A 27,907-nucleotide genomic window follows, 5' to 3' on the forward strand; every position below is an offset into this window, starting at 1 on the left:
TAGGAATTTATATCTTATTCGATGCTTTTACAATTTTTTTTTTCGAGACAGGATTTCTCTGTGTATCTCTGGCTGTCCTGGGACTCACTCTGTAGATCATGCTGGCCTTGAACTCACAGAGATCCACCTACCTCTGCTTCCCCAGCACTGGGACTAAAGGTGTGGGCCACCATACCCAGCAATGCTTCTACAATTTTTACAAAAATAATTAAAAATTTTTTGAGATCATAATATAATTATATCATTTCCTCTTCCCTCTCCTCTCCAAACCTCCCATGTAGCCCTGTTTTCTTTTAAATTCATGACCTTTTTCCTTTGTTTTATCTATATACATATATGTATATGTATGCTCCTACAATGTAAAAAATTTATTTTATTTTTTGAGATCATAAAATAATTACAACATTTTCCCCTTCCTTTTCCTTCCTCCATACTCTTTCATGTAAGCCCCCTTCTCTTTTTCAAATTCATGACCTCTTTTTCTTTATTGTTACATATATGTGTGTGAGACACACGTATACACACACACACACACACACACACACACACACACACACCCTTATATACACATATAGTCTGCTCAGTCTGAATAATGTTGTTTATATGTTTTCAGAACTGACCATTTGGTATTATCGAATTGTTGTGGCCTTTCCTGGGTAGACTATTTCTCCAAATCTCAGCATTCCTTAGTGGCCTCATGAGCTTTCCTTCTTTTCTGCTAGTATGTCTATTGGTGTTGTTTTTGTTAAGCTCATGTTAAGACAATCATGTTGATAGGACTTCATGGGTGTAGCTTCTGTGTACCAGACTTTTGTGGGCCACCAACCAGCTTCCAAATCATGACATGGAGACTTAATTATTAGTTATGAATGCTCAGCCTAGCCTAGACTCATTTCCAGCTAGCTCTTTTAACTTGATCTGTTTCCCTTTATCTACCTTTCTTCCTTCTGTATATCTTATGTCCCTCACATTTCCCCTCATGTAGATTCTCCTCCTTTTCTCTTTAGATTTCCCCTCCTATTTATTTTCTCTGCCTGTCAGTCCTGCCGATCTCTCTCTTGCCTAACTATTGGCCATTCAGCTTTTTATTAGACCAATCAGGTTTCTTAGGCAGGCCAGGTGAAACAAGTGCAACACATCTTTACGTGGTTAAACAAATGTAGCACAAACAGGTGTAACACATCCTTACATGTTAAATAAATACAGTATAAACAGGTGTAACACATCCTTACATGTTAAATAAATACAGCATAAACAGGTGTAACACATCCTTACATGTTAAATAAATACAGCATAAACAGGTGTAACACATCCTTACATGTTAAATAAATACAGCATAAACAGGTGTAACACATCCTTACATGTTAAATAAATACAGCATAAACAGGTGTAACACATCCTTACATGTTAAATAAATACAGCATAAACAGGTGTAACACATCCTTACATGTTAAATAAATACAGCATAAACAGGTGTAACACATCCTTACATGTTAAATAAATACAGCATAAACAGGTGTAACACATCCTTACATGTTAAACAAACGTAGCATAAACAGGTGTAACACATCCTTACATGTTAAACAAACGTAGCATAAACAGGTGTAACACATCCTTACATGTTAAACAAACGTAGCATAAACAGGTGTAACACATCCTTACATGTTAAACAAACGTAGCATAAACAGGTGTCACACACCTTTACATAATCAAAATAATATTCTACAGCATAAGCAAATGTAACACATCTTTGCCCAGTTAAAATAATATCCCAAAACACTTCTGACATTTGTTTGTTTTGGAGACAAGGTTTCTGTGTGACATCTTTGGCTGTCCTAGAACTCACTTTGTAGATCAGGTTGGCTTTGAATTCACAGAAATCCACCTGCCTCTGCCTCCTGAGAGTTGGGATTAAGGGTGTGTTCCACCACCATCCTGCCCAGCTTCTGACATTTCTAGGAGACCCAATCTCACAGTAAAACCCTTGCTTCTCTGTTTCCATCTACCACAGTGGTTCCTGAGGCGTAGGTATAAGAATTGTGTTGTAGCTGTACCACTGGGACTGGGCTCTCTAACTCTGCATTTCGATTGGATGTGGTTTTCAGTAATGGTCTCTGTTGCAAAGAGAAGTTTCCTTATTGAGGGGTTGAGAACTAGGCTTATCTGTGGGTATAAGGACAAATACATAGAGCATAGTTAGTTTAGTAAATTGGTGGTTGTAGGTTCTTCCCTAGCTCTAGGTAGCTGACAAGGTTTCCAGTACCAGGCATGATCTCCCACTTGTTAAGTGGGTCTTAAGTCCTATGAAAAAGCTGTTGGTTACCACCAAGGTGTGCATGCTACAGTTATGATGCCACATTGTTCATTGATGTGACTCATAGGCATCTTTGATTGCTTCTCTTCTTTGGAAGAAATTCTTTCTTGGCACCTCTGGTAACATGAAAGCTAGTCTTTGGGGAGGAGGCTTTCAAGTTAATTTGAGCCCTGTGTCTGAAGTGTATTATGTCTTCAGTAATAGGACCTTTGGGGGGCAACCAAGGACAGTAGTAATAGACTGTAATGTTTTGGGAGTCTCTTGGACAACCCTGACCAACAACTAAAAAGAGGGTTTCTCATACCCAGTGTTGTGGGTTTTGTTGTTGTTGTTGATGGCCTATGGCTCTTGGGGGGAGCACTCTCAGCCCAGATGGGAAAATTTCACTTAAACACTATCTGTCTATTTATATACTGACTTATGTGTATTATAGGTACTTTTAGGTAGATAGACATAGTGGTGCACGTCTTTAATCTCAGCACTGGGGAGGCAGAGGCAGGTGTATCTCTGTCAGTTCGAGGCCAGCCTGGTCTACAGAGTGAGATCCAGGACAGCCAGAAATACACAGAGAAACCTTGTCTCAAAAGCCAGAAAAGGGCAGCTGGGTGGTGGTGCCGCAGGCCTTTAATCCCAGCACTCGGGAGGCAGAGGCAGGCGGATCTCTGTGAGTTCGAGGCCAGCCTGGTCTACAAGAGCTAGTTCCAGGACAGGAACCAAAAGCTACGGAGAAACCCTGTCTCGAAAAATCAAAAAAAAAAAAACAAAAAAAAAAACAGAAAAGGATGATTCTTTAGGATCTTTTCAGACGTTCTACTGTTATTTTATTATACTCCCCACCTGTATATTTATCCCCCACCTTCTAGTCAGAACTCCTTATTTTCACCATTTCTTTCTTCAGATCATTTGTGCCCTGCTCGTCCCCTCTCCTTTTCTTTAATTGTTGATGTGTGTGTGTTTTCCTACAATGAAATTTTTAAAATTTATTTTCTGTGTAGTGGTGTTGGCCTGAATGTATATGCCATATGCATACAGTACTTGTGGAGGTCAGAAGAGGGGTAGGGAACCCTTTGGAACTGTCTTTACAGAAGGTTGTGAGCCATCACATGAATGCTGGGAATTAAACTCAGGTTCTCTGGAGGAGCAGTTAGTTCTCTGAACCATTGAGCCAGGTCTCCAGGACCCTCGACTCTCTTTTATGAGGAAATGACCTGAGAAGTATGAAGTAGATGAAAAGTTAGTGGTCTCTGAAGCAACAACAGGCCATCTGATTTGCAGTCTAAGTAAAGCCATTCATAGGTAGGGGATATTCTGTGATGATTATAGCATTCTGAACAGTGAAAAATGCCTCCTAAAGGCTTGTGTAACACCCGATTTGGTGTTACACCCTCGGTACAGTTCGTGCGCCACAGTACCGAACGCGAGTCGGGCAAGGGCCTGGAGATTGAAAAGAAGACACAGAGAGACCAGGGTCATTCGAAAGGAGATCAGCCGAATGCCACTTTATTCAGCATTGGGGGAGTCCTTATCTACCTGACTGCAGCACAAGGATCTCCGCCCAGGCAGGTGGGAAATTACCATATTAACAATGGAGTAAATGCCCTGCAGCTAACCACCAGGTGGGGCAGGCATAGCACAGAAACACACAGGAAGCTTAGTTAGTTGATCATAAACTGTCCCCATGAATGCACCACAGGAATAAGGGAGACCAGGGCCCTACAGGTCCCCTTTTGTATAAATTATGACGAGGCCTGTCTTGGGTGGCATTGGACGTCAGGCAATACCCCTTACCCGTCATGGGAAAGCATCCAGGTCAAAACACATTTCCTGTCTTAGGTTGAGGCAGCCCCCCAAAAGCCTTTTTCGTCTTTGGCTCATTAGTCATCCATCACCGAGTTTAGCCAGATTTGTGCTGAAAGATTTTTTGGGGCAATAGCTAAGAGGACTTGCCACGTGGCAACATTGACCTGAGCTTGTCTTTGGCTCTGGCATCATAACCATGAAGATGATGCTCCAGCATATGTAAGCATCCCTTAAGGAGACTGTGTTTGCTCAATCCTTAATAATTTTGCCCAAATTGGAGCCCTTTAAGTAAGGTCTCAGCGCTGGTGAAAATAACCCTGGTATAGCTAACTAGAATAATTTTAAGAGCCAATTTGTAAATTGTACACCTCAGGGTCTGTGAACAACAGCAATAAGCTTATTACTGTAACATCTAGCAGTGGTCTTTAACCACAACCAAAAGCAAAATTAACTGTAATATCTATTTGTAAATTTAGCTCAATTTGAATGGCTACGGCATTTGCAACCTGTCCTGAGAAGGTATCCTTTGTGCTGGCAGGAAGCAACTGATTGACTAATGAAAAATCCAGCAGCTTTAGCTGCTGTGGCAGCAACAGCTGTGGCTGCCGATATCATGGGATGGGTAGATGGGTAGACGGGTAGGAACAATCCTGGGCACTTGGACCACTGCAGCCAGCTCCTCAGGAAACCCGTAACTCTTTAGTTGACAAGCCAGAATCTCTTTGATCTCTCGGCTCTGTCCTGTCTTTAGGCTTTTGGACAGGAAAATCCACAGCACGCATCAGCCGCTCAGGTACCCATATTGGATTGTCAGCATCCTGCGGGAAAACACAAACAGCCCCTCTTCCCCACACCAGTACAGGATCTGGACCATGCCAGGTGCCGTCTGATAGATTCTTCCATTTGACATGAGGCATCTTGGAAGAATCTGGTCGCCAATGCCTGTCAGCGGCAGTATGAGATTGAGCATCAACAGTCAAAAAATTTAAAATGTATAAAATAAAAGATAAATGATCTCTGGGGGTGGAACCACATTCCCCCTTTTTAGTTTTATGTAAATAGGCTTTGAGCATACGATGTGCTCGCTCTATTATAGCTTGAGGATTATAAGGTATACCCATTTTGTGAGAAATTGAAAACTCAGAACAAAATTTAGCAAAGCCAGTGCTAGTATAGGCTGGTCCATTATCAGTTTTTATAGTTTTAGGAACTCCCATGTAGGCAAAATCCTGGAGATAATGACTTTTTATATCTCGTAATCTTTTTTTTTGTGTGAGCTGAGGCAAAAATGAGATGAGAATATGTGTTTATGGTTACGTGAACATATTGTATGTGCCCAAAAGAAGGAACATGGGTGATATCCATTTGCCATAAATGATTAGGGGCAAGCCCATGAGGATTAACTCCCAAATGGGGAACAGTTAAAAGTTTTGTACATAGAGAGCATTTTTTAACAATATTAGTGGTTTGCTCTCGAGATATCTTAAAATGAAATCTTAAAGATTCAGCATTGAGATGAAAACGATTATGAGCTTTTTTTGTAGCTTTATAAGATTTTTGACTAACTACATAAATTTGACGAGTAAGCTGATCAGCCAAAGCGTTTTTTTCATTTAAAGGACCAGGGAGGTTAGTATGAGCCCGCAAATGTTCTATGTAAATGGGTACAGATCGGGCCCAAAGCAAAGTTTGAATAGCCAATAACTGTATTTGGACTTGAGATACAGAGGCAATATAAGCTGTAGTTTTTAACGGTGCAAGAATTTTGTTTATATATTGACTGTCAGTAAAAAGGTTAAATGGAATATCAGCATATTTTTTTAGGGCCAACTGGACAGCAACCAATTTAGCCATCTGAGTAGAGTTAGTATTAACAGACCGAATATCAAAATCAGGAGGGGAGGCTACCACAGCTCTCCCGGTGGAAGATCCATCAGTAAACACATTTTGTGCCCCTGTCAGAGGCTGTAAATAAATAATTTTAGGGAAACATATCGGGTGATTTTTAAAGAAGGTGACTAATTTATCAGAAGGATAATGATTGTCTAACTTGTAGGGATTAGTGTATAAAAATAAAGTCCAATCTTTAGCAAAATTTTGTAACCAAGTTATTTTTGTCTGGGTATAAGGTGTAATAACCTTATCAGGTAACATTTTAAAAGTTTGCAAACTAAGCTTATATCCTTTCTGAATAACACGTAGCACAGCTGATGGATAAGAGATAACAATTTTTACAGGTGACACATGTTTATGTACCCATAGGATGGGTCCTTGCTGTCAAAAAACTCCAGTAGGATTATGCTTGGAGGGGAAAATTATTAACAGCAGTGGCTGACTATAGTCAATATAATTGATATGAGCAAAGGCAAGCTTTTTTTTAATTAGAGTAATATATTGTCTTGCTTGAGGTGTTAACTCACGAAAGGAAGTTGGGTCTGGATTTCCCTGTAGAATGTCAAAAAGTGGTTTTAAGTCTCCAGTAGGAATTTTTAGACTGGGCCAGATCCAATTTAGGTCTCCAAGCAACTTTTGAAAATCATTTAAAGTCTGTAGTTTATCTAGGCGAAGAGTAACCTTTTGTAGTTTTATTTCTGTCTGCAACAGCTGATGCCCCAAGTATTGATATGGAAACTGTTGTTGTACTTTTTTAGAAGCAATAACTAACCCAGCATGTGTTAGGCATTTTTGCAAGTCAGCAAAAGCCTCAAGGATTATTTTTGGGTCCTGTGTAGTTAATAGGATCTCATCCAAATAATGACTTATATACAGTTGAGAATATTTATACCTAATAGGGGCAATAACCCGTGCTTTAAACATTTGGCAAATTATAGAACTATTGGCCATATCCTGGGGCAATGTTACCCATTGGTAGCGCTTGTATGGTTTTTTTTAATTTATAGACGGTACATTGAAAGCAAATTTATTAGAGTCTTTTGGATGCAAGGGAATGGTGAAAAAACAATCCTTTAGGTCAATAACTAAAAGATAATATCCTGCAGGAATACCTACAGGCTGAGGCAACCCAGGTTGAGTTGCCCCCATAATTTTTATGCAATTATTTATTGCTCTAAGATCTTGCAATAACCTCCATTTACCAGACTTTTTCTTAATAACAAAGATAGGGGTATTTTAGGGAGAAGTGGATGGCACTATGTGTCCTGTTTCTAGCTGTTTTTGGATTAGAGTACGAGCAGCCTGTAATTTTTCCTTATTCAGGGGCCATTGCTCTATCCAAACAGGTTTTTTAGTTTTTTATTTTATAGGAATGCTTTTTGACTGTTTTGCAATGGCCCCTAGGAAAAATTTCCTAACCCTGCATGTTGTCCAGGTGACTGTTGTATTATTTTTTTGTCTGCTAAAATCTGCACATCCCCTTGCAGATTTTTGCCCAAACCCTGACCAGGGACAAAGCCCTGCTTCAATAGCATATGCTGCACAGGTTTAGTGGTCAGAACTGCTCCCATAGCTTGTAAAACATCTCTTTTCCACAAATTAAGAGGAAGGTGTTTTAGGACAAATGGTTTAAAAATGCCCTTATGGCCTTCTTCGTCCTCCCAATCTAAATATTGAGTACTGCATTCTGGAGAACTGGCCGTTCCTACTCCCTGCAAGGTAGTAGAGGCTGGCTGTAGAGGCCAGGCTGTAGGCCAGTGCCTTTTAGCAATCATTGAAGAATCAGCCCCTGTATCAGGAAGGCCTTGGAACCTTTTCCCATTGACTGTTAAAGTAAGGGTGGGGCGATTCTCTAAACTAGAAACCCAATAAGCTCCAGGGGATCCTGTGGAGCCAAATCCCTTGTCCCCTCGTTTTTGTTTGAAGAAAGGATTAGTAGAGCAAAACATGGGCAAAAGCATTAATTGAGCTATTTTCGTTCCTTGAGGGATGACAAGGACTCCCATACCAGCTTTAATCATAATTTTAATTTCTCCAGTAAAATCACAGTCTATAATTTTTGGTACAATTTTGATTTCCTTGAGCGCAGAACTACTTTTACCCAAAACTATACCTACTGAACCCTTTGGGATAGGTTCAAATACTCCAGTCCCCAAAGCCTGCATACCCATTTGTGGGGTCAATACTACTCGGGCGGAGGTACAAAGATCTAGTCCTGCACTTCCTGAGGTGCCTCATACAAGGTCGTTGACAGTGAGGCATTTCTCTGAGGAATGAATCTGATGGGAGCTGCTGCTCCGCTCATGGCCCCCGTACACTTGTGTTTTGGGGGCCCGGGGCAGGCCCCTACCCCCATTTTTTGACCTGGGGATAAGATTTTTTTGACTGTCCGTCTTAGAGTGACCGTTATTGGCCCGGTTAACTCCCTTTTGGCATTTTGGGCAAACATCTGGATTTTTTTTTAGGCTGATTAATTGTTCCTTTACCAGCAGGGCAGTTTCTTTTGAGGTGTTCTGACCTTTTGTATTTAAAACAATTTTTAGGCCAAGCTCCATCTTGGCCTTTCTTGAGGGCAGAAACAATGACCTGGCCCATCACGTGGGTGCCATTAATGTCTCTGTATAATCGGATAAAGTCATTTAAATCTCCATCTCTATGGGGGCATAAGACTTGCTGACAGAACTCGTTTGCATTTTTGAAGGCCAAATGTTTAACGACTGGCATAGCTGAATCCATATCCACAAAAATGTGGCTTTCCACCTGTAGAAGGTGGTCAATGAACTCAGAATAAGGTTTTGAAGATCCTTGAAGGATCTTAGAAAGCTGTTTTTGTGATCCTTTGTTAGGTAAAGTTTTTTAAGCTTTAACGGCTGCTGTAGCTATCTGAGCATAAATTGTAGGATCATAAGCAATCTGTGCTTTTAAGCTAGTATATTGTCCTTTATCAGTTAACATGTCAAGGTTATTTTGGGGGAAACCTGCTTTAGCATTTTTGCCTGTAGTCTTTTTGTAATTTTTTTGCATTTTACCTCTCCATAACAAATAATCTCCCCCTGAAAGACAAGCCCTGCAAAGCTGTATCCAGTCACTGGGTATAAGGTTGAGTTCTGTAAAGGATTTTAATAAAGCTACAGTGAAAGGAGCATGAGCTCCATAGTTTATAATTGCTTCTTTTAACTGCTTAATATCCTTAAAGGCCAGAGGGTTATGTTGCCTGGCCCTGTCCCTGTTGATCAATCTTTTCCACAACAGGATAAATCTGCTTCTCTCCATTTAGATTATTTAACCTGTCCCGGATCTCTCGGATTTTTGCCTCTAAGTCCATAGGGGTAGAAGCAGTAGTGCAAGGATTATGCGGAGGCGGTCTCATGGAGACATCTCCATTTGTTTTTTTCCTTTTCTCTTTTTTTAACTTCTTTTTTATCAGTGTGATCTCCTTTTCTAAAATTTTTTTATATCCTTTTTATTACTTCCTGTTTTTAAAACTTTCTGTTCCTTAAAACTCTTAATAGAACTCATAGATTCTACTTTCTGAATCTCCTCAAGGGTTTTGTTTAAACTCTCTAATTGCTCTTTCATTTTAACATCATCATTGAGAAGAGCATCTCTGACCAAGCGCCATAGTGAAAATATCGCCATGGGGAATTTTTGTGGCCCTTGCTCTTTCAGTGCATTTTGAAGATCAGCCTTTACCTGCTCCCAATCAGTAATATTAAAACCCCCTGCATGTAGGAACCAGGGACTAAACTCTAAAACTGTCTTAATGATCTCTTTTGCTGTCTCAACTTTAATACCGGTGCCTTTATTTTCCAAAAGACCTAACAACTGGCCTGTTAACCGGCCCTTTAACACAGGAACAGAATAACTTGCACCCATAACCAATACACCCTCGCCACACAATTTCTTACCTGCTGGCCAGCCTTCCCGAGGGCGACCTCTCAGGGATCCCTACTTCCCGATCTCGCAGATGGGTCTAGTTGCCGAGGATCATCCCAGCGGGGCCTCCAATTGTAACACCCGATTTGGTGTTACACCCTCGGTACAGTTCGCGCGCCACTGTACCGAACGCGAGTCGGGCAAGGGCCTGGAGATTGAAAAGAAGACACAGAGAGACCAGGGTCATTCGAAAGGAGATCAGCCGAATGCCACTTTATTCAGCATTGGGGGAGTCCTTATCTACCTGACTGCAGCACAAAGATCTCCGCCCAGGCAGGTGGGAAATTACCATATTAACAATGGAGTAAATGCCCTGCAGCTAACCACCAGGTGGGGCAGGCATAGCACAGAAACACACAGGAAGCTTAGTTAGTAGATCATAAACTGTCCCCACAAATGCACCACAGGAATAAGGGAGACCAGGGCCCTACAGGCTTGAGCCAGCCAAAAAGCACTTCTGTGATTTCATTGCTTTTAAGTTTTTATTGTTGGTTTCTTTTTGATATGGAGCCTTGAGTGGCCTGAAACTTGCTATGTAGATTATACTGGCCTTTAATTCATAGAGATCTACCTGCCTCTTCCTAGAATGCTGGGATTAAAGTTGTATGCCTGTCTCTACTGATCGTAACTTTCAAAGATGGCATTTTTGTAATGATAAATGAAGGGGAAAAGGAAAGGCTGCTGATAATATTTTATTTTTCATTGTGTGTGTGTGTAATGCATGTGTACGTGCATATATGTTTGACCATTCAGATGTATATAGAAGCCAAAAGTCAACACTAGGTTGACTCCCCTAATTGCTTCTCCGCCTTATTTCTTGAAAGTTCAGGATGTCTCACTAGCTGGCTCACAGCCCTGACCCAGCTGTCTGTGCCTCTCCAGCCAAGGTTACAGATGTGCAGTGCTGTGCCTGGCTGTGATGTGCTGCTGCAGAGCTGTGCACTCCAGAGCACCGAGTCAGCTTCCCAGGCCTGGATTTCCTCATTTTTCATGCTTAGTATTTTTTCTGTCTGCTTGCTTAATGTGTGTACGTGTATGTATGGAGGCCAGAGGACGGCTTGCAGGATTCGGTTCTCTCCTTCCGCCATGTGGGGTTTGGGGATCATTGAACTCTTATTTATTGTTAGGCTTGCTGGTAAATGCTTTTACTCATTGAGCCATTTCCCTGCCCCTACTTTTGTTTTTTAAGACAAAGATCCTACACTATAGCTGAGGATGGCTCATAATGCATTATGTAGCCTAGGTTGCCTTCAAATTCCTATTAATACCCCTATCTCAGCCTCCTGAGCTGCTAGGATTACATGTATAAGCATTTAGCTCTGATTTTTTTAATTTATTTTTTGAATTATTTGAACAATTTTTTTTGTTTGTTTTTTTGTTCTTTGAGATGATGGTCTCACTGTAGTAATAAGAGCGGCGGGGCTTCGCCCCCAGCACCCAGGCCGCCTGCTAGCTTATGTCCCAAAATAACAACACACAAACTGTATTCATTTAAACACTGCTTGGCCCTTTAGCTCTAGCCCTTACTGGCTAATTCTGATATCCCGATCAACCCATCTCTAATATAATCTGTGAGCACCGGTCTTACAGGGAAGATTCTAGCCTACGTCCATCGTGGGTCGGAGCTTCATCGCGTGTGTCTGCCTGGGAGTGGGGCATGGCGTCTCTGCTCTAGAGAGCAGAGCTGTCAGTCTGAGCTCACTTCCTCTTCCTCCCAGCATTCTGTTCTGTTTACTCCTCCCACCTATGTTTTAACCTATCAGGGCAAGCAGTTTCTTTATTACTTAACCAATGACCTTCCTCCATCAGTCTCACCATGTAGACCATGTTGGCCCTGAACTCACAGAAATCCACCACCTTTGCCTCCTGAGTGCTGGGATTTAAGGTGTGCACCACCACGTCCAGCCTTGAGCAAGTTTTTGAATGTCTATAAACTAATAGTTCCTGAAACAGACTTATCATTTTCCAGATGAGCAGACAGAGGTGGAAAGTCTCATGTCATACAGCTGTGAATGGCCAATCAGAGGGCTCTTGAAGATAATCTCTCAGACTTGCCTTTTGACCTATCTTTATACTTGCTTGTTTTTCAATTCTCTATTGTTTTTGTGTGGCCAGCATTTACTTATATGGAGTCAATAGATAGTTTATGATTTCATTTCAAAATGAGATCTGGGTTGCATGGCTGTCCAATGTATAAAAATAATAATACCTAAGTGGGTAGCTGCTAATTCTCCAGAGGGCTAAAATACTGCAAGACTGGATTTTGTCTTAAATCTTTTATAGCTATGAACTTGCCAAATGAGGATCTGTGGGACGAAACCAACTGCAGCTCAGCAGTTTGTCAGCATCCACAATGCTGGGCATCTCTCCGACGGATTGAGAGGGGCCATCCTAGGATCCTGGACTCGCCCTGCAAATCTTCCCGGGAGATTGATGGTGCGTTGGCTAGCCTTTGTCGTTTTCTTCATAAAGTCCTTACACTATTTCTGTTTGCTTCCCTTTCTCCAGGCAGTAGGTCACATGTTTTGTTCTGGTCTGCTTTCTTAGATAAACTCCCGACACTCACCATTGTCAATATCATGGATAGCTGCCTGTGGACCAAGAAGAGGATGGCTGAGCGACAGTCACCAAAATTTACCTTCCCTAAGGAGCGGGAGCCGTCTTTATTGTTGAAACCAGCTTCCAGGCATTACAGCAGGTGAGTGTTTCTCTTATCCACACAGAGGACTCTGGGAATGATGGGTTTAAAAGGAAATACTAAGGGCTGGAGATGTAGCTCAGTAATAAAATCCCTTTGCTCAGCACATACAAGGCTTTGAGTTTGATTCCCAGTGTTACAAAAAACAAAATAGCACAATGGAACACACCCAAACTTAAGTAAGTAGAAAACAGGGGAGGAGAGCCCAAAGGAAACAGTCCCATGTGTGTTCCAGAAGCAGGGTAGTTCCAGGCTGTATTGGTGCCCATGCCAAATACCATTGCCTGAACGGTAGGACTAAGAAAATTCTTTGTCACAGAATTCTGGAGGCGAGAATTTCTAGGTCCCTCCCTTAGGAGATGACATCTTGTCCTTCAGTCTTCTTGGTCTGCCTTAACCCTATTTTCGTTTTATAAGCATATTAGTCCTATTGGATAAGGACCCTTCCACAGGACCTCATCTTATTTTAGTTATCTCTTCAAAGAGTTCTGTCTGTAAGTATAGTCACTCTGAACTACTGGGCCTAGGAACTCAGCGAATGAACCCTAGGTGTCGGGGCACAACTTAGATCTGCTCTCCTCCTCTTTAACACTTTCACATTGTGACCTCAGATTAATGCTTTGCCCATCCCCTCACTCAACTCCTTCCTTCAAATCTAGTCATTCTAGAGTTGTAGCCTCTGTATGGCTGGACTCCTCTCTACTCGTGGTCCTCACTCTCTGATGTCAGCTTTTTCTCAGAGTCAAACTGGCTTTTCTGATGGTGACTTCTGTCTCTAGCACTGTGACCATGCAGTCTTCCCAACCTTAAAGAGTTCGTTCCCTCTGCTCTGCTTCATAGCATCCCTGGAGTGGCTTTTACTGCACAGGAGGTGCTGCATTCCTGATGGGCCTCTTCTCATGTGACTCTCTTCCTTGTTTAGTAGGTTCCAGCTATGTTGCCCTTTCTGTCTGTCACATACTCCACACTTCCCACCCCACAGCTCATCCACCTACAGTTTGCTTCCTAGACTGGGGTTTTGCAACCCACCGTTACTCACAGTTTGGGAAGAAAGCTATTACTAGGGTCTGTGCTCTCTGTCACTGAGCTTCATTCCTGTCTCTGCTCTCTGCAGGCAGTACTACCTCTCCTGCAGCTTTGACAACCTAAAATAATCCATACATTGCCAGATGTCCCTTGGGTGATGTGGGAGTGTCATATCAATCTGTTGATTTCTTTGGCTAAGCAATAAAGAAACTGCTAGGCCCATTTGATAGGCCCACCCTTAGGTGGGTGGAGTAAACAGAACAGAACGCTAGGAGGAAGAGGAAGTGAGGTCAGACTCGACAGCTCTCCTCTCCTGAGCAGACGCAGGAGAGACGCCATGCTACCTGCTCCAGGGAAGACGCACGCTATGAAGCTCCGACCCAGGATGGACTTAGGCTACAATCTTCCCGGTAAGCGCACCTAGGGGCGCTACACAGATGATTAGAAATGGGCCAGAGCAGTGTTTAAAAGAATACAGTGTCTGTGTAATTATTTCGGGGCATAAGCTAGCCGGGCACGGCAGGCGGCTGGGGTGTTTGGGGACGCAGCCCCGCCGCCGCTCATATTACTACAAATGACGCCCAGACGTGTGGCTAACTAAACCTACTTAAAAAACCTGAGAAGGCTTAAAAATAAGGAAGAGAGCGTTTAACACAGATTTTTGCTGTTTGTTGGTGGCGTGCTGTAGAGAGATTTCCTGATTCAGCGACAGCAGCAGAAAAAAAGTTGCGTTATTTTAAAGCGCGGCTTCCTGGGGCTTTGCCGCCAGTGCAAACTCTGGCTTTATGTTTGTGTTCCCGCTTGGGATCGGAAGGAGAGTGCTCTGAGACGGTGCGATGACTCAGAGCTTCCCGCCTGCTCCTGGGCAGAAGGCAGAATCAGGCTTAGGCAGGCGGAAGAGCATGGTGGATTCCTGCCGCCATACAGAGACGTGTTTTTAGACTGCGCAGTGCTCTGCCTGTCAGATTTGGATGTTACTTGGATGAAAAGAATTTCTGTGCTGCACGCTCAGTCTCCGAATTAAAGTGCTGAGTGCCGCTCCTACCTGGTAGCCCCAAGAGGCTTCCTGACTCAGCTTCAGCTGCAAAACCCTGCAGCTCATTAAGAGGTCCTGCCACGAAACACTTAAACGGTGTTGACGAAAAGCTGAACGCATGCTTTTCGGTTTTCAGCCATAGCAGGAAAAAAGCTGCGCTGTTTAAAAATGCCAGCTTTCTGGGCCATCCTGCCAGGGAAAACTCTGACTGTCTGAGGCAGGAGGGCCGGATACCGAGAGAGGACTTGAGTGTTGTCTGTTGTAGCTTGCTGGCTGGCAGGGACCTTGAATGCCATAGAGGTGTGGCTATAAACATGGCTGCAGCCTGTATATCCGCCATGAGGCTGGAAAGCTAAGGAATGGACTGGATCTAGCTGGCAAAGCCACGCCTTTAGTCCGACTGATATTGCTTGGCAAATTAAAGGCTCTTGTGGTCAGAAAAAGAGAGATATACAGTAAAGAGAGATTCAAAGACAGAAAATTTCTGAATGGTTTAAAGTGTGTTAAAAATATATGCAGACTAAAAGTTAAAATTCTTAAAGTAAACCTCTGTGACTTCAAGGTGTGGTAGCACACGCCTTTAATCCCAGTGCCTAGAAGGCAGAGACAAACAGATCTCTGTGAGTTCAAGGTGTAGTAGCAAACACCTTTAATCCCAATGCCTGGGAGGCAGAGACAGGCGGATCTCTGAGAGTTCAAAGACAGCCTGGTCTACAGATATACACTCAAAAAAAAAAACAAAAAGTTTACTTAGAAATGTCACAGCTTAGATTCTTAAACACCTAGTGATTTAAAGGCGTAGATCAAAAGTGCTCCTGGATAGTAAAAAATTGCAGATTCACAATAGGACAGATTCAGACCACTAAATGAATCACACTGTTGTATGAATGTACGTTGGCTTGGGAGAGAGAAGAAAAAGAATATAGAGAATAAAGTTAATGGTTTAAAAAGAAAAAAGTAAAAGTAAAGTCTTTAAAGAGACAGAGTACAGATAGTTATAGATATAAATAAAAATAAGCCGCGTAAAGATGGAAAATTCACAGAGAGTCTGGATTATGTACATTGTGTTTTCTTTAAAATTTTTGACTGTGAAGGAGCTAAGTACAGAGAGACATTTCATTATATGGGCTGCCCAGTGGAACCAGAACGGATATCATGAGGGTATGATTTCAGAATTTGGATCTAAGGATATGATACTTTGGAAAAGAGATTCTGCTTTTGTTTTCACAGAGGATGAGACTCTATGGATTTCTTCTATTCCGATTTGGTATGATGGACCACGTCCTCCTGAAGGGTTGCTGTGAACACCTTCAAAAAATTACTTCACTCAACTGTCAACTGAGATGACCCTGGCACACAGGTTATACCATGAAAGACCTAATTAACGACGCCCCCATTCAGCAGGAAGCAGTTTGGAGAGAAAAAACTGCGCCCATGTTCCCAAATATGGTTTATAAACGTTCTTTTACATTTAAAGGGGGAAAGGATATAGATATGAATAATTTGCATTAGTATAGGTTTTGCTTTATTGATAGAGATTTAAGGTCAATTTTGTTATATGTATAAGTGTTTCTGATTTTGATTAAGGTATTGTGATTGTGTAGTTCATTTAAATATGTACTGTATAGTTAAGAAATATAGATTAGTGGATAATCATCAGTAATAGTCAAGATTGTAGTCATGTTAGTTAGATTTTCTAGATATATAGAGATACATTTCAGTTAGATAGACATTCTTCATATCTTTCAAAGACTGCAGAATATGGCCTTTAATGTTTCAATAACTTAGGACTTTTCATGAGAATGAGACACTCTGCTCCTGGCAGCACCAATCTACTTCAAGAAGAAGATGGGCATCGAAGAGGATCCTTCTGGAGTTTGATAGCCATTTGGGCAAGAAACTGCTCTTGCCTGGACTGTTGCATAAACTGGACACAAAGAACCCGCAGAGAGAGGACTGCTGAACTTGTCTAAGGTGAGATGATCTTTCGGGGTTCCTGATTCATGAAAGAGTCTGCAAGACATTCTGCAGGACACAACAGATAGTGACTGAACTGACTTTGAATTTTCCTGCTTTATGGAAATGTCTGCTGGATACCATGGGCCTGAAGGCTGAAGATGGATGCCCCAACGGTACAGAGGAACTTTGGGTGACTGTCCAGGCAGTGAGATGTCTCTGTCATTTCTAGAGTTTTAAAAGTTGCTTTTTTCTTGATTGCTTATGTAGTATTGTATCTTTCTGGAGTTATAGTTTTCCTTAGTTATGATAAAGATTACTGTAACTTTTACTTGATAACTGTTTTGTTATATGTAATTTTGCTATGTTAAGGTTAAAAGCCTTCCTTTTTTTGTTTAAACAGAAAAAGGGGAAGTGATGTGGGAGTGTCATATCAATCTGTTGATTTCTTTGGCTAAGCAATAAAGAAACTGCTAGGCCCATTTGATAGGCCCACCCTTAGGTGGGTGGAGTAAACAGAACAGAACGCTAGGAGGAAGAGGAAGTGAGGTCAGACTCGACAGCTCTCCTCTCCTGAGCAGACGCAGGAGAGACGCCATGCTACCTGCTCCAGGGAAGACGCACGCTATGAAGCTCCGACCCAGGATGGACTTAGGCTACAATCTTCCCGGTAAGCGCACCTAGGGGCGCTACACAGATGATTAGAAATGGGCCAGAGCAGTGTTTAAAAGAATACAGTGTCTGTGTAATTATTTCGGGGCATAAGCTAGCCGGGCACGGCAGGCGGCTGGGGTGTTTGGGGACGCAGCCCCGCCGCCGCTCATATTACTACACTTGGGGGCAGAGTTGCCCGTTTGAGAAAATTACCCTAGATCCCCCTACAGCTAACTCTTCCTTGTCATCTAGTTTGAATGTAAGAATTGCTTTTTCAAAGAGGTGAGCACCTCTTTAAAATTTCCCATGAACACAAACGACCACCATTTGATTTGGCCTCTTTTGCCTCGCATCCTGCTCTGAGAAGCCTTTTATTGATTTGCTTGTCTTGTGCCACAGAACACAGCTCTCACTTTAAAGGGAATGCAAGCTGGTTGTGGTGGAACACTTAATCCCAGCACTCAGGAGGCAAGAAGCTGATCTCTGTGAGTTTGAAGCCAGCCTGGTCTACAGAGTGGATTCCAGGACAGCTAGGGCTACACAGAGAAACCCTGTCTCAAATAACAACAACAAAAAGGAACATAAGATTGTTCATTCTTGAGTCAAATATGAGTGACCATGGCCTGAAACACAGAGGTTACAACAAAGCAGGAGAGGTCTCTGTTATGATCTCAGGGGCTGCAGGATGACATTCTTCCTTAGCTCTGGGGTGGTAATGATCTGTTACCAAATCTCAAAAGGTTTCACCTGATGGCTATAGCATGTTAGGTCAGACACAGAGCTGGACAGCAAATGGTTATGAAAGGAATATGAATATGAAAGGAAAGCCAAGAAAATTTGGTTCTGGATCTGTAACATCCCAACTCTCCACAATCCCAGTCATTCCTTCAGAACATTTATAGACTTTTTCAATATAGAAAAGACTTTGGGGACATCAGTCCACAGTCTCCCTCCATTAAATGTCAGTGTTGGGGGCTGGAGAGATGACTTAAAGGTGAAGAGCACTGGCCGCCCTTCCAGGGGGCCCAGGATGGATTCCTTGCCAGAGTTCTATTCCTTCCTGTGTCTCCAACAGTACATGGCATGGAGTGGAAGCTCAGTTTTCTGACGAATAAACGAATATGGCCTGCTCCATTGTCAAGGCTGAGTTTTACGTCTTCTTCCGAATCCTTCCGTAGTGATTGTTCCCTCCATCTTGTGGATGTGCTCCAGCCCTCCATCTTTTTGCACCCCTGGATTTTAAGCCCCCTTAAGCAGAAGTCACAGCATCATTTGCTTAGTCACATGTGCAGCCGACAGATGTGTTTCCAGAGGGGAGGTCAGGGTATCCAGTGGAGCCCTGAAAGGACTGCTGCCTACTGCTATGGAAGCCCAGGAAAGAGCTTCTGTCCTAGGGCACTGTTATCTGCACAGAGAGCATCGATCCCCAGCCCTCAAATTAGAGCAGCATATTGAAGGGGAGGCTTGTATGTGGGAAGCTGCCAGGGAGAAAATCTAAACTACAGGACTAACACATACAGGGGCCTACAAGGGGGAGGACATTCTTCCAGAGTTTGGATCATAGAGTAGCAATGATATGGGCTCAGAGTTAAGGCTGAGCTGTAGAAAATGGCACTGGGAATTAAGGTCTCTATCACATGACACCTCATAAATCAGGATGAGTGGAATCTTTGTTTGCATACTTCCATATTACTCTTTCATTCGTAAACTTAAGGTGTCTTAAAAAATAAGGAACAAATGATGTGAAACATTACAGGTTGTCTCTCTTTTGTGTGCGTGTTTGTGTGTGTATATACAAGCATGTGTGTATGACACTGCATGTGTGGAGGTCAGAGGACAAGTTTTGGGGGTCAGGGACCAAGGTTAGGTTGCCAGGCTTGCACAGCAAGTGCTTCTACCCTTGAGCCATCTCGCTGGCTCTTCCTACACTGTTGTTTAAGGTGCTGTACCTGTTTCTCTATAGGTGGAAGGACAGACATAGGCTATGGATTGAGTTTGTCCAGTTCAGTCTACAATATCTGTATAGGAGTACCTGTGTTTATTTGATTAATAGTAAATCTTGGGGCTTCATAGTAAGTGGATGGGTTTTATTCAGAGCATAAACTTTGCTATTCCATTGACTTTTTCTTTAAGATTTATTTTATGCATGAGTTATATCTCTATGTACACCTTAAAGCCAGAAGGTGGCATCAGATCCCACTAGAGATGGTTGTGAGCCACCATGTGGTTGCTGGGAATTGAATTTATGACCTCTGAAAAATCAGCCAGTGCTATTAACTGCTGAGCCATCTTTCCAGCCCTGGCTTTATTTTATTTTATCTTATTTTTTACTCTGTTTCATGCTTGGAACTCGTGTCTTCCAGGTCTCAGAAGGCTTTCTATGACAAAGGTGTAGCCAGTTGCTCTAGACCTCCTAAAGTAAGTCACAGTTGGTTCCTCAACATTTTCTCTTTATTAGTAGGAATATTTTGCCCTTGAAATTGTTCTTTCTTCAAAATGTTTATTCTCTGTGTATGGTTGTATGTGTATGTCCCTGTATGTCTGTGCACCACATATATGCCCAGTGCCTTCCAAAGCCAGAAGAAGGCGTTTGGATCCCCTGGAGCTGGAGTTACAGACGGTTGTGAGCTACCATCTGGGTGCTAGGAATTGGACCTGGGTCTTATTCTCTGAGTCATCTCTCCAGCCCCAGCATCATGGAATGAGGAGGATAAGAGCTGTCTTTAGCGTATGCTAGGCTCTCTGCTAACAGCTCCACACACTACATTGTCTTTAGAAACCTCAGATGCATGGGAGTGATCTGTGAATATTTGGAATAGGTAAGGATTTCTCTCTGTCCTTATATAGAACATTTTCGGCTTTTAAGTAAACATTCTTATTTCATATCCAGAGAACTTAGGTTGCCAAAATGTCATGTTTAAAATGGGCCTTAAGGTCATCTAGTCTGATACCTGCAACTTTAAAAACTGTGATCCATGGTTAGACACGGATTTTATATACATGTATGAAAATGTCATAACGAAACCCATCATTTTATATGCCAACTAAAAATAATGCTAGATTTTGCAGTCAAAAAGAGCATCAGAAAATTTTTACGTTCCCATAGGGTGAATATTCTGATATTTCCTGTCTTGTTCTCTCTCTTTCTCTCTCTCTTTGCTCCTCTCTTTCTTGTTTTTTTTTTTCCTTTTTCTTTTTTTTGAGACAGAGTCTCATTATGTAGCCCCAGGTGGCTTGGCACTTATTATGTATATTAGGCTGGCCTGGAACTCACAGAGATACCGTGCCTCCACCTCCCCAGGACAGTCAGTTCTGATCAGAAGGCAAGACTTAAACAGAATATGGACTAGATGATTCATAGGATTTCCTTGAACCCTAGTGCTGTGTGATTGATCTCAGGGGTGGGAGAAATTAACATGCTAACTTATATGGATTTCTGTAATTATAGACAGGGTTAAACTAAAGGAAGAAACCTTGATTACCTGTACTCAGTATGTCCCTGGTTCCAAAATGTGGGCTGCCTTACCTACAGGGAATCCCAGTCTTTGCAGGGGAGTGGCAGAATAAGTAGAGTCCCTGTAGGGTTGCCTCAAGATAGCTTCATATGAAATGGGTTTTTCTAAATTCTACACTAATGTCATGCAGAAGCAGGGAATGTTATTGTTTAAAACTTCTACCCCTTGAGAAGTACTTGTATTGCTATCTGATGTAGGAGGGTTTTTTTTAAAAAAAATAATTTTCTGAATCATGAAATGTTTTGGTGAATATAACAATATAGCATTTGGTGTGTGGCCCCAGCCTCCTGCTGGTGCTCAGTCCCAGACCACTGCACACCTTTTCCTAGCTTTCAGTGTTGAATTTGAATGAGGCAAAACTTCCTTTCTCCGAAGATGTCAGAAACATGGTGGTAACCTGGGTTCCAGAAGAAGTGGAGAAGAACGTGAGGTGAGCATCCTGTCTAAAACTTAGCCGCCGTGGTACCCATACTCTCTAAGTTCCCTGTAGGCTTCTGCGACCCCTTTTTCATCTCCTTGTTAGCTACCTCATATTGTAAGCAAAACAAAAACAAAACAATAGATTTCTCATTCATATCAATCTTAAGAATTTCTTTTCCACTTTCGCTTTGTGACCAAATTATCCTTCTTTATATATGCATCGTGTGTGTGTGAGAGAGAGAGAGCATGAACGCGTATGTGTGCTGTCACCAACAAGAGCCATTAAAGTTCCTTTTCTTTCTTGTAAAGAAATTGTGGGGGTAGGTGGGCCTGGGATAGAATGGTGGTCGTATGAAAGAAACTGAAAACATAGCGTAGCTTCCCGCCATCTCCACGCTTGTCATTCCCAAATGTCTGTAGTGCTTCTATTTTAAAATGTCTGGGAATGAGTTCTGGTTTTTTTAATTCAAGCTCAGTTGGAAAGACTTCTGCTTTTTCCAGGTGGCTTGAGAAGAAGAGGAAGAAGCTGGGAGAGGTGAGTTTCATCTTTGCCCCTTATGAAGTGATGCTGTAGAGCTGACAGGGGTTCTTTAGGAGTAGCCACAGACATCTTCAGATCCCTCCCTATCTATTCTCTGTGGGAAGGTAAGAAATACTTGAAGAGAGGACGGAAGGAAGCAGTGGCTATCAAGGGGAACTTCTGCCAGTCAGAAGCAAATTCCCAGTGTGATGGGATAGTATTCCAGTGGATCAGGAGTTATTATGGCCTGGGCCTCCAACCCCAAGCCTGCCTTTCTCGTAAATATGATCTTATGTCCCTGGAAGTAGTTCCTGCTCCATGTCCTTTCTTGACCAACTCCCACTTTCTGTCTGGTACCCAATTGGATTAGTGTTGTTAGTTTGTTCAGTGGATAAGTGAACGGCCTCTTCAGAAAAAACAAATTGATCCTGGCTTTGTATCATTGGAACAGCATGTTAGAAGCCCAACAAGGGAGAAACTGGGTGTCCTTCATGGAGGAGAGAAGGTGGGAAAAGTTGAAGTCGGTCTTTGTGTTATGTTGTTGTTGTGATCACCAAAATCCCCGAGAGAACAACTTCACAGATGGAAAACCTTCTGCTGGCTCAAGTTTCAGAGGGCTCACAGCAAGTGGTTGCTTGGCCTCAGGTGCCTGGGCAGACTTTGGGCTGGTAGGAGCATGTGGCAGAGGCTGTTGGATGATTGGCAGACTGGGTGCAAAGAGAGTGGGTGAGTAAGAGGCTAGGGAAAGCTGTGGCCTCTAGGGCCACGTCTCCAGTTGCCCACTGCTGCCACCTAAGTTCCACCTCCCCTTTACTGCGTCCCATTTGTGCCATCATATTATGAACCCATCAAGGGATTAATCCACTCACGACATCAGTGGCCTCATGGTCTAATCATTTCTGGAGTCCTTTCAGACACAGCCAGAAGGTGCTTTGCTAATCTTTTTAACATTTTTATTAGTTGTTGTTAGTGTGTGTGTGATCAGAGGACAACTCTTAAGAGTCGATTCTCTCTTTCCATCATGGCTTCCAGATTGTGCAGCAAGTGTTTTTACCCACCGAGCCCTGTCACCTGCTGCTCTCAGTGTTTTATTTTATTTGTTTATGTTTTATGTATGAGGGCTCTGCATGTACACCTGCATGCCTGAAGAGGGCATCAGGTCTATTGTAGATGGTCACGAGCCACCATGTGGTTGCTGGAATTGAACTCAAGACCTCTGGAAGAGCTGCCACTGCTCTTAACCCCTGAGCCATCTCTTCAGCCTCACCTCAGTGGGGTTTTTTTTGTTTTTGTTTGTTTGTTTGTTTGTTTTAATTCAATCAAATTGACACAGTCTGGAAATGAGGAGTTTCATTTGCCAGGGTGGAATGTTGGGAGGAGAATGCTTCAGAGAGTGACTTGCATGGTTTCTTCCAGACAAGCAAGCCATCTCTGTATTTTTCTGGAAGGCAGTATACGTCAACACACTCGAGAAGTCCGGGGTTGACTGTGCCTCCTCCCTCCCCAGTGCACTTATTTGACCAATTAAGTTCCGAAGCCATACCTCTATTTACCCAAGTGGACATGCTTCCCCAGGATCTCCTGAAGGAGTGGTGAGTATTATGGAGTCAGTGAGGAGAGCCAGAGCCCTGCTCTTTATTGAAGTTGAAAAGGGCAGAGCCATGTGCTTTGAGAACAGGGAGCAAGCTTGACCCTACTTGTTTGGATTACTGACATGCAGGGTGACAGTCATCACTGCCACCATTCTTCCTGCCCTGACTGTCCACTGGGCTCCAGGCTAAGCCTATTAGGTGGCCTCTCATTTGAATTCCTGTTCTCCTTTTCCCCCCATTGATTAATTATGGACATTTGTCCATTTGGGAGGTATAATGGTGTGTGTAGTTTGGCGTGTGACAGCCTTTGAATTGCATATTGAAACTTAACTGGCTTTGTGAATTATTGGTAACTTACTTAGCTCATTTCTGCCTAGCTTTCCTCATCTGCAAACTGAGGAGGATGATAATGTCTGTCCTTAGGTGCTGTAAGGGGTTAGTGGTATAAAGCACAGGAATCTGGTATAGAGTCAGCCATTAACTGAGTGGAAGACATGTTACTGAGAGAGACCCACGCAAGTCTTTATAGAGCCCAAGTGGAACTTTCTCTGGGAAGAGCCAACTGAGAAGTTGCTGACTGTCTAGATGTCTCTGTCCTCTTTAGCATTTTGGCACATGAGAAAACCGTGACTTGTCCTGAGGTAAAGATAGAGTTGGCCAAGATGAAAGAGAATCTTCCTCTGGAAAGGACCCGCCCCGACAGCGCTCTCTCTTCTAAGATGTATCTAACTGTGCACCGCCTGACCCTGCAAGTAAGAGCCATGGTGTCTCAGAGGAGAAGGCCTACAAGGAAGTCATGCCCATCTGTCTTTAAGACAGGAAGATTTGGCTGTCTGCTATCTTCGTTCTGCCCTGCAACTTTGGGCCCAGGCCTTGCAGAGCGGAGGGCTGGATTATATGGGAGTGAAAGCCAGTATAGGGAGAGGGGCAAGGGGAGCAATGTCTCTGGGTCTTCTGGACCCTGTTTTCAACTCCTTTCCTTTCTTCCTCGGACCTTGGTAGAAAGCTGCTGCCAAACACCTGTTTCTCAAAACATGCTTATAGACTAGGCCAGTGCGTGCTTGGGGCAGAGAAAGACCCACACAGGAGCTTCTTGTGCGTTTTGTTTCTGGCAGAGACCATCGTTGAGGTACCCTGAACATCTGAAGAAGCTGCAGTACAACCTGAAGAGAGCCGAAGGATCTTCAGGTACCATCCTCCCGTCGGCCCCTGCCACTGTGTTCTCTCATGTCACTTGGTCCATGTTCAGGTCTCTCTCTTGCCACAGTCACACCGAGTCACGCGGAGAACTCAGGAGACTCCAGTTTCAGAGCAGCTTCTTGCTTGGTCCTGGCCAGGGAAGCAGAGTACCATAGTGGGGCAGGTCACAGTAGGTAGCCTAGCAGAAGGTGTGGGCTCTCAGTCGGGGAGAGGGCTGAGCTGGCCTCTCTGGTTACCAGGTTACAAGAAGCAGCAGAAGCAGCAGCAGAGGAAGGTGAAAACCTCTACTGAAATGCAGGTATAGTAGTGAAGGAAGTCTCTTGGGTGGGGGTACAGTGAGGACTGGGAAGGGGTAACTGAGAGGAGGGGTTCTCCCCTATCTGTCGGATGTGGTGTGACATTACTATTTGGCTGTCATTTAAGTTCTTTCTCCCCTGTCTGTCAGGTGTGGATATGACATTACTACCCAGATATCTTTCTTTTTGCAAAAGTTTTCTTTGCTTCCAAAAGTCCTAATTCAGTTCCTTATGTTGGTTTCAGGAGGCTAAGAAGACAGTCAAGAGTGATGTGGAGAGAGAGCCTAGTATGTACAGGTTGACGTCTGTAACCCTCCCTTTGCTCAGTCAAGTGCTGGCGTCCTGGGCTGTGTAGTGAAGGCAGCAGTCAGGCATGCTTTTGTCATTGTAAAACTTGCCTTTGTCAGGCATTCAGAATTGTTCTGGAAATACTCAGTCTGGCTGACTGGTCTGCCCCGAGTCATCCTTGAACTAACTAGTAACTGAACAAGCAGGTTAGCTATATGTCTGCTTCACACGGGCGTTCGAGAGATGGCTGGTTCATAGTTGTATTTTCTTCAGAGCTTCTACCAGTACATCACAGGCTGAGGTGGGAGGGTTGGAAGTTTGAGGGTTACATAGACAGATCCTGTCTCTCAAGAGCCCTCTGGTTTCCCTACCAAAAGCTGGAGAGTTCTGGGGCTCACTGGGTCGTCAACAGATTGTATCAACAGTAGCCAGTGCTCAACAGGCAGCCTTTTTAAACCGGTGTTGATGTTGAAACCCAGAATAGTACCTCTGTTTATAGAACTCTGATCTCATATGACTGAAGGGTACATGGAACACTGTCTGGCTGACATTTCTCAGCTTGAATGCAGAGTAGGAAAGGCCAAGGAAGACTCTTCTAGAATCTTTTAAGATTGTTCTGCCTTGCTCAGACTGTGTATTTCTGGCTTTACTTTGCAAACAACCAAATTCTCAGAATTCGTTGTGGAATCTGGGGTCCTGAGAGGGCTCAGGTGAGACGTCCCTGAGAAAGATGCCGTCCTCTTGCTTTGCTTCGTGTCCTACGTTCTCTGTATCACTCTATCTGTTAGCCTGGGAGTTCATAGCCATGATGATCACTCCATCTGTTAGCCTGGAGTTCATAGCCATGATGATCACTCTATCTGTTAGCCTGGGAGTTCATATCCATGATGATCACTCCCACAGTTCTCTTCTGGTACCTTTTGTGCTTCTTCCTGATGCTCCCAACAAGAGCTGTTTTGCTTGGGTGACTGGTATGCCTCTCTAAGTTACGGTCTCAGAGCAGTGGCTGTCCTCCCTGAGATGGACTTTACAGAGAAGACGATGTGTGAATTGGATCCTGATGTGGGGAAAGGATTCCTGGAATTGAGAGTAGCCTATGAAGACACATCTTGCCTAGTGTAACTGCTTAGAGTGGCTATGAGGGCTTAAGGGAGAGTGTGGAGTCCTACATGGACTCTCTGCACCTGTATTTGCCCTTTAGGTCCTAGGTCAGTATGTCCATCCTGACTACACACTGACGCCACCTGAGAAGCTTTTTAAAACTTAACACCCATCCTGAACCCACATTCGAATTTCTAGAATTGGGGACCCAGGTATGTTAAAGCTTCCCAGTTCTGCTAATGTGAACTTAGCTGAGAACCAGTGCTCACGGGAGCATGATACGTGCTCTGTTTCAGCAGAATATTTGGAAGCTGTTCATCTAGAGAAGGTTGAGAAAGAGAGGATGGGTGCGTTCAGGGTGTGGTTGTGAAAACTGTGTATGTAAAAGAAACACCCTAGGGCCTGAATTCAGAAACTACTATGGGCCTGTTGGGGTATCCCCAGAGGAGGGCAGTCACATTCTCACAGGGATAGTCATGGATGGAAGCCGAGATAGCAGCAGCCTCTTGATTTCTTTTTGAGACAAGTTCTCACTGTGTAGCCCAAGCTGGCCTGGAACTCACTAGTAGATCAGGTTGACCTCAGACTCTCGATCCTTCTTCCATTGCTTCTAAGTGCTGGGATGACGGGCGTACACTGCCATGCCTGCCTTAGAGATCCAGTTTCTTTTGCTGCTGATAATGGCAGGGATCCACTTTGCACCTCTTTGAGGAATTCTGGGTCTCTGTGTCTCTGTCTGTCTGTCGCCTTTGTTGAATGCAAGTTACGTATTGCTTTCTTCTTGTATTTTCCAGTTGTAAGACTTGACTTTTCCTCTCACCTGGCACATTTCTTCCTGAAATCCTGGACTGCTTCATCACTTTGATGACTTCTGAGATGTCCCTGTACAACATGAACTTTCTCATCCTGTAATGGGCATAGACTGAACATTACACTTCTGTCTCAGTTCTTTGGATAGTTCTATGGTTCTTGCTTCAGTCAGAAGTTATAAAGAGATTGGACTTTATTTGGTTCCTGCCTCTCCAGCAATGGCCTCAAAGAGGCGTGTGTCTCTCTCTTTAAATTTAAATTTTATTTTATGTTTATGTGTACCTGTGGACCCTGTGGATGTGGTGCCCAAGAAAGCCAGAAGAAGACATTGGATGCTCTGGGACTAGAGTTTCTATCTATCTATCTATCTATCTATCTATCTATCTATCTATCTATCTATCTATTTATTTATTATAGATTTCTGCCTCCTCCCTGCCGCCTCCTCCCTGCCACTGCCTTCCATTTCCCTCCCCCAAACAACTCCCCCTCCCTCAGCAGCCTGAAGAGCAGTCAGGGTTCCCTGTCTTGTGGGAAGTTCAAGGATCTCCCACCTCCTTCCAGGTCTAGTAAGGTGAGCATCCAAACTGCCTAGGCTCCCACAAAGCGAGTACGTGCAGTAGGATCAAAACTCAGTGTCATTGTTCTTGAGTTCTCAGCAGCCCTCATTGTCCACTATGTTCAGCAAGTCCGGTTTTATCCCATGCTTTTTTTAGACCCAGTCCAGCTGTCCTTGGTGAGTTCCCGATAGACCATCCCTCAGTGTCTCAGTGTGTGGGTGCACCCCTCGTGGTCCTGAGTTCCTTGCTCGTGTTCTCTCTCCTTCTGCTCTGATAGTTATGAACTTCATTGTGT

At 43.3% G+C, this 27,907-nt stretch overlaps 1 protein-coding gene across 7 annotated transcripts in view; it reads left to right on the forward strand.

The window, feature by feature from the left end:
• C13H9orf43 (chromosome 13 C9orf43 homolog) overlaps positions 1–27,907 on the forward strand; it is a 36,100-nt gene that overhangs the window by 2,084 nt on the left and 6,109 nt on the right. For 6 of the 7 annotated variants that reach the window (XR_012907515.1, XR_012907516.1, XM_075946374.1 and 3 more), the window contains 10 exons: positions 12,227–12,379; positions 12,491–12,641; positions 19,677–19,731; positions 21,158–21,258; positions 21,750–21,783; positions 23,185–23,360; positions 23,965–24,112; positions 24,476–24,548; positions 24,800–24,858; positions 25,101–25,143. Coding sequence is in view for 5 of the 7 variants with exons in the window: in XM_075946374.1 (XP_075802489.1) it covers positions 12,227–12,379; positions 12,491–12,641; positions 19,677–19,731; positions 21,158–21,258; positions 21,750–21,783; positions 23,185–23,360; positions 23,965–24,112; positions 24,476–24,548; positions 24,800–24,858; positions 25,101–25,143 (993 nt within the window). In the remaining 2 variants the exon portion in view is untranslated. The remainder of the gene's footprint in view (positions 1–12,226; positions 12,380–12,490; positions 12,642–19,676; positions 19,732–21,157; positions 21,259–21,749; positions 21,784–23,184; positions 23,361–23,964; positions 24,113–24,475; positions 24,549–24,799; positions 24,859–25,100; positions 25,144–27,907) is intronic. The other variant, XM_075946377.1, reaches the window with a different exon arrangement.

The sequence above is a fragment of the Microtus pennsylvanicus genome, chromosome 13 (genome assembly GCF_037038515.1).
Source record: "Microtus pennsylvanicus isolate mMicPen1 chromosome 13, mMicPen1.hap1, whole genome shotgun sequence".
NCBI lineage: Eukaryota > Metazoa > Chordata > Mammalia > Rodentia > Cricetidae > Microtus > Microtus pennsylvanicus.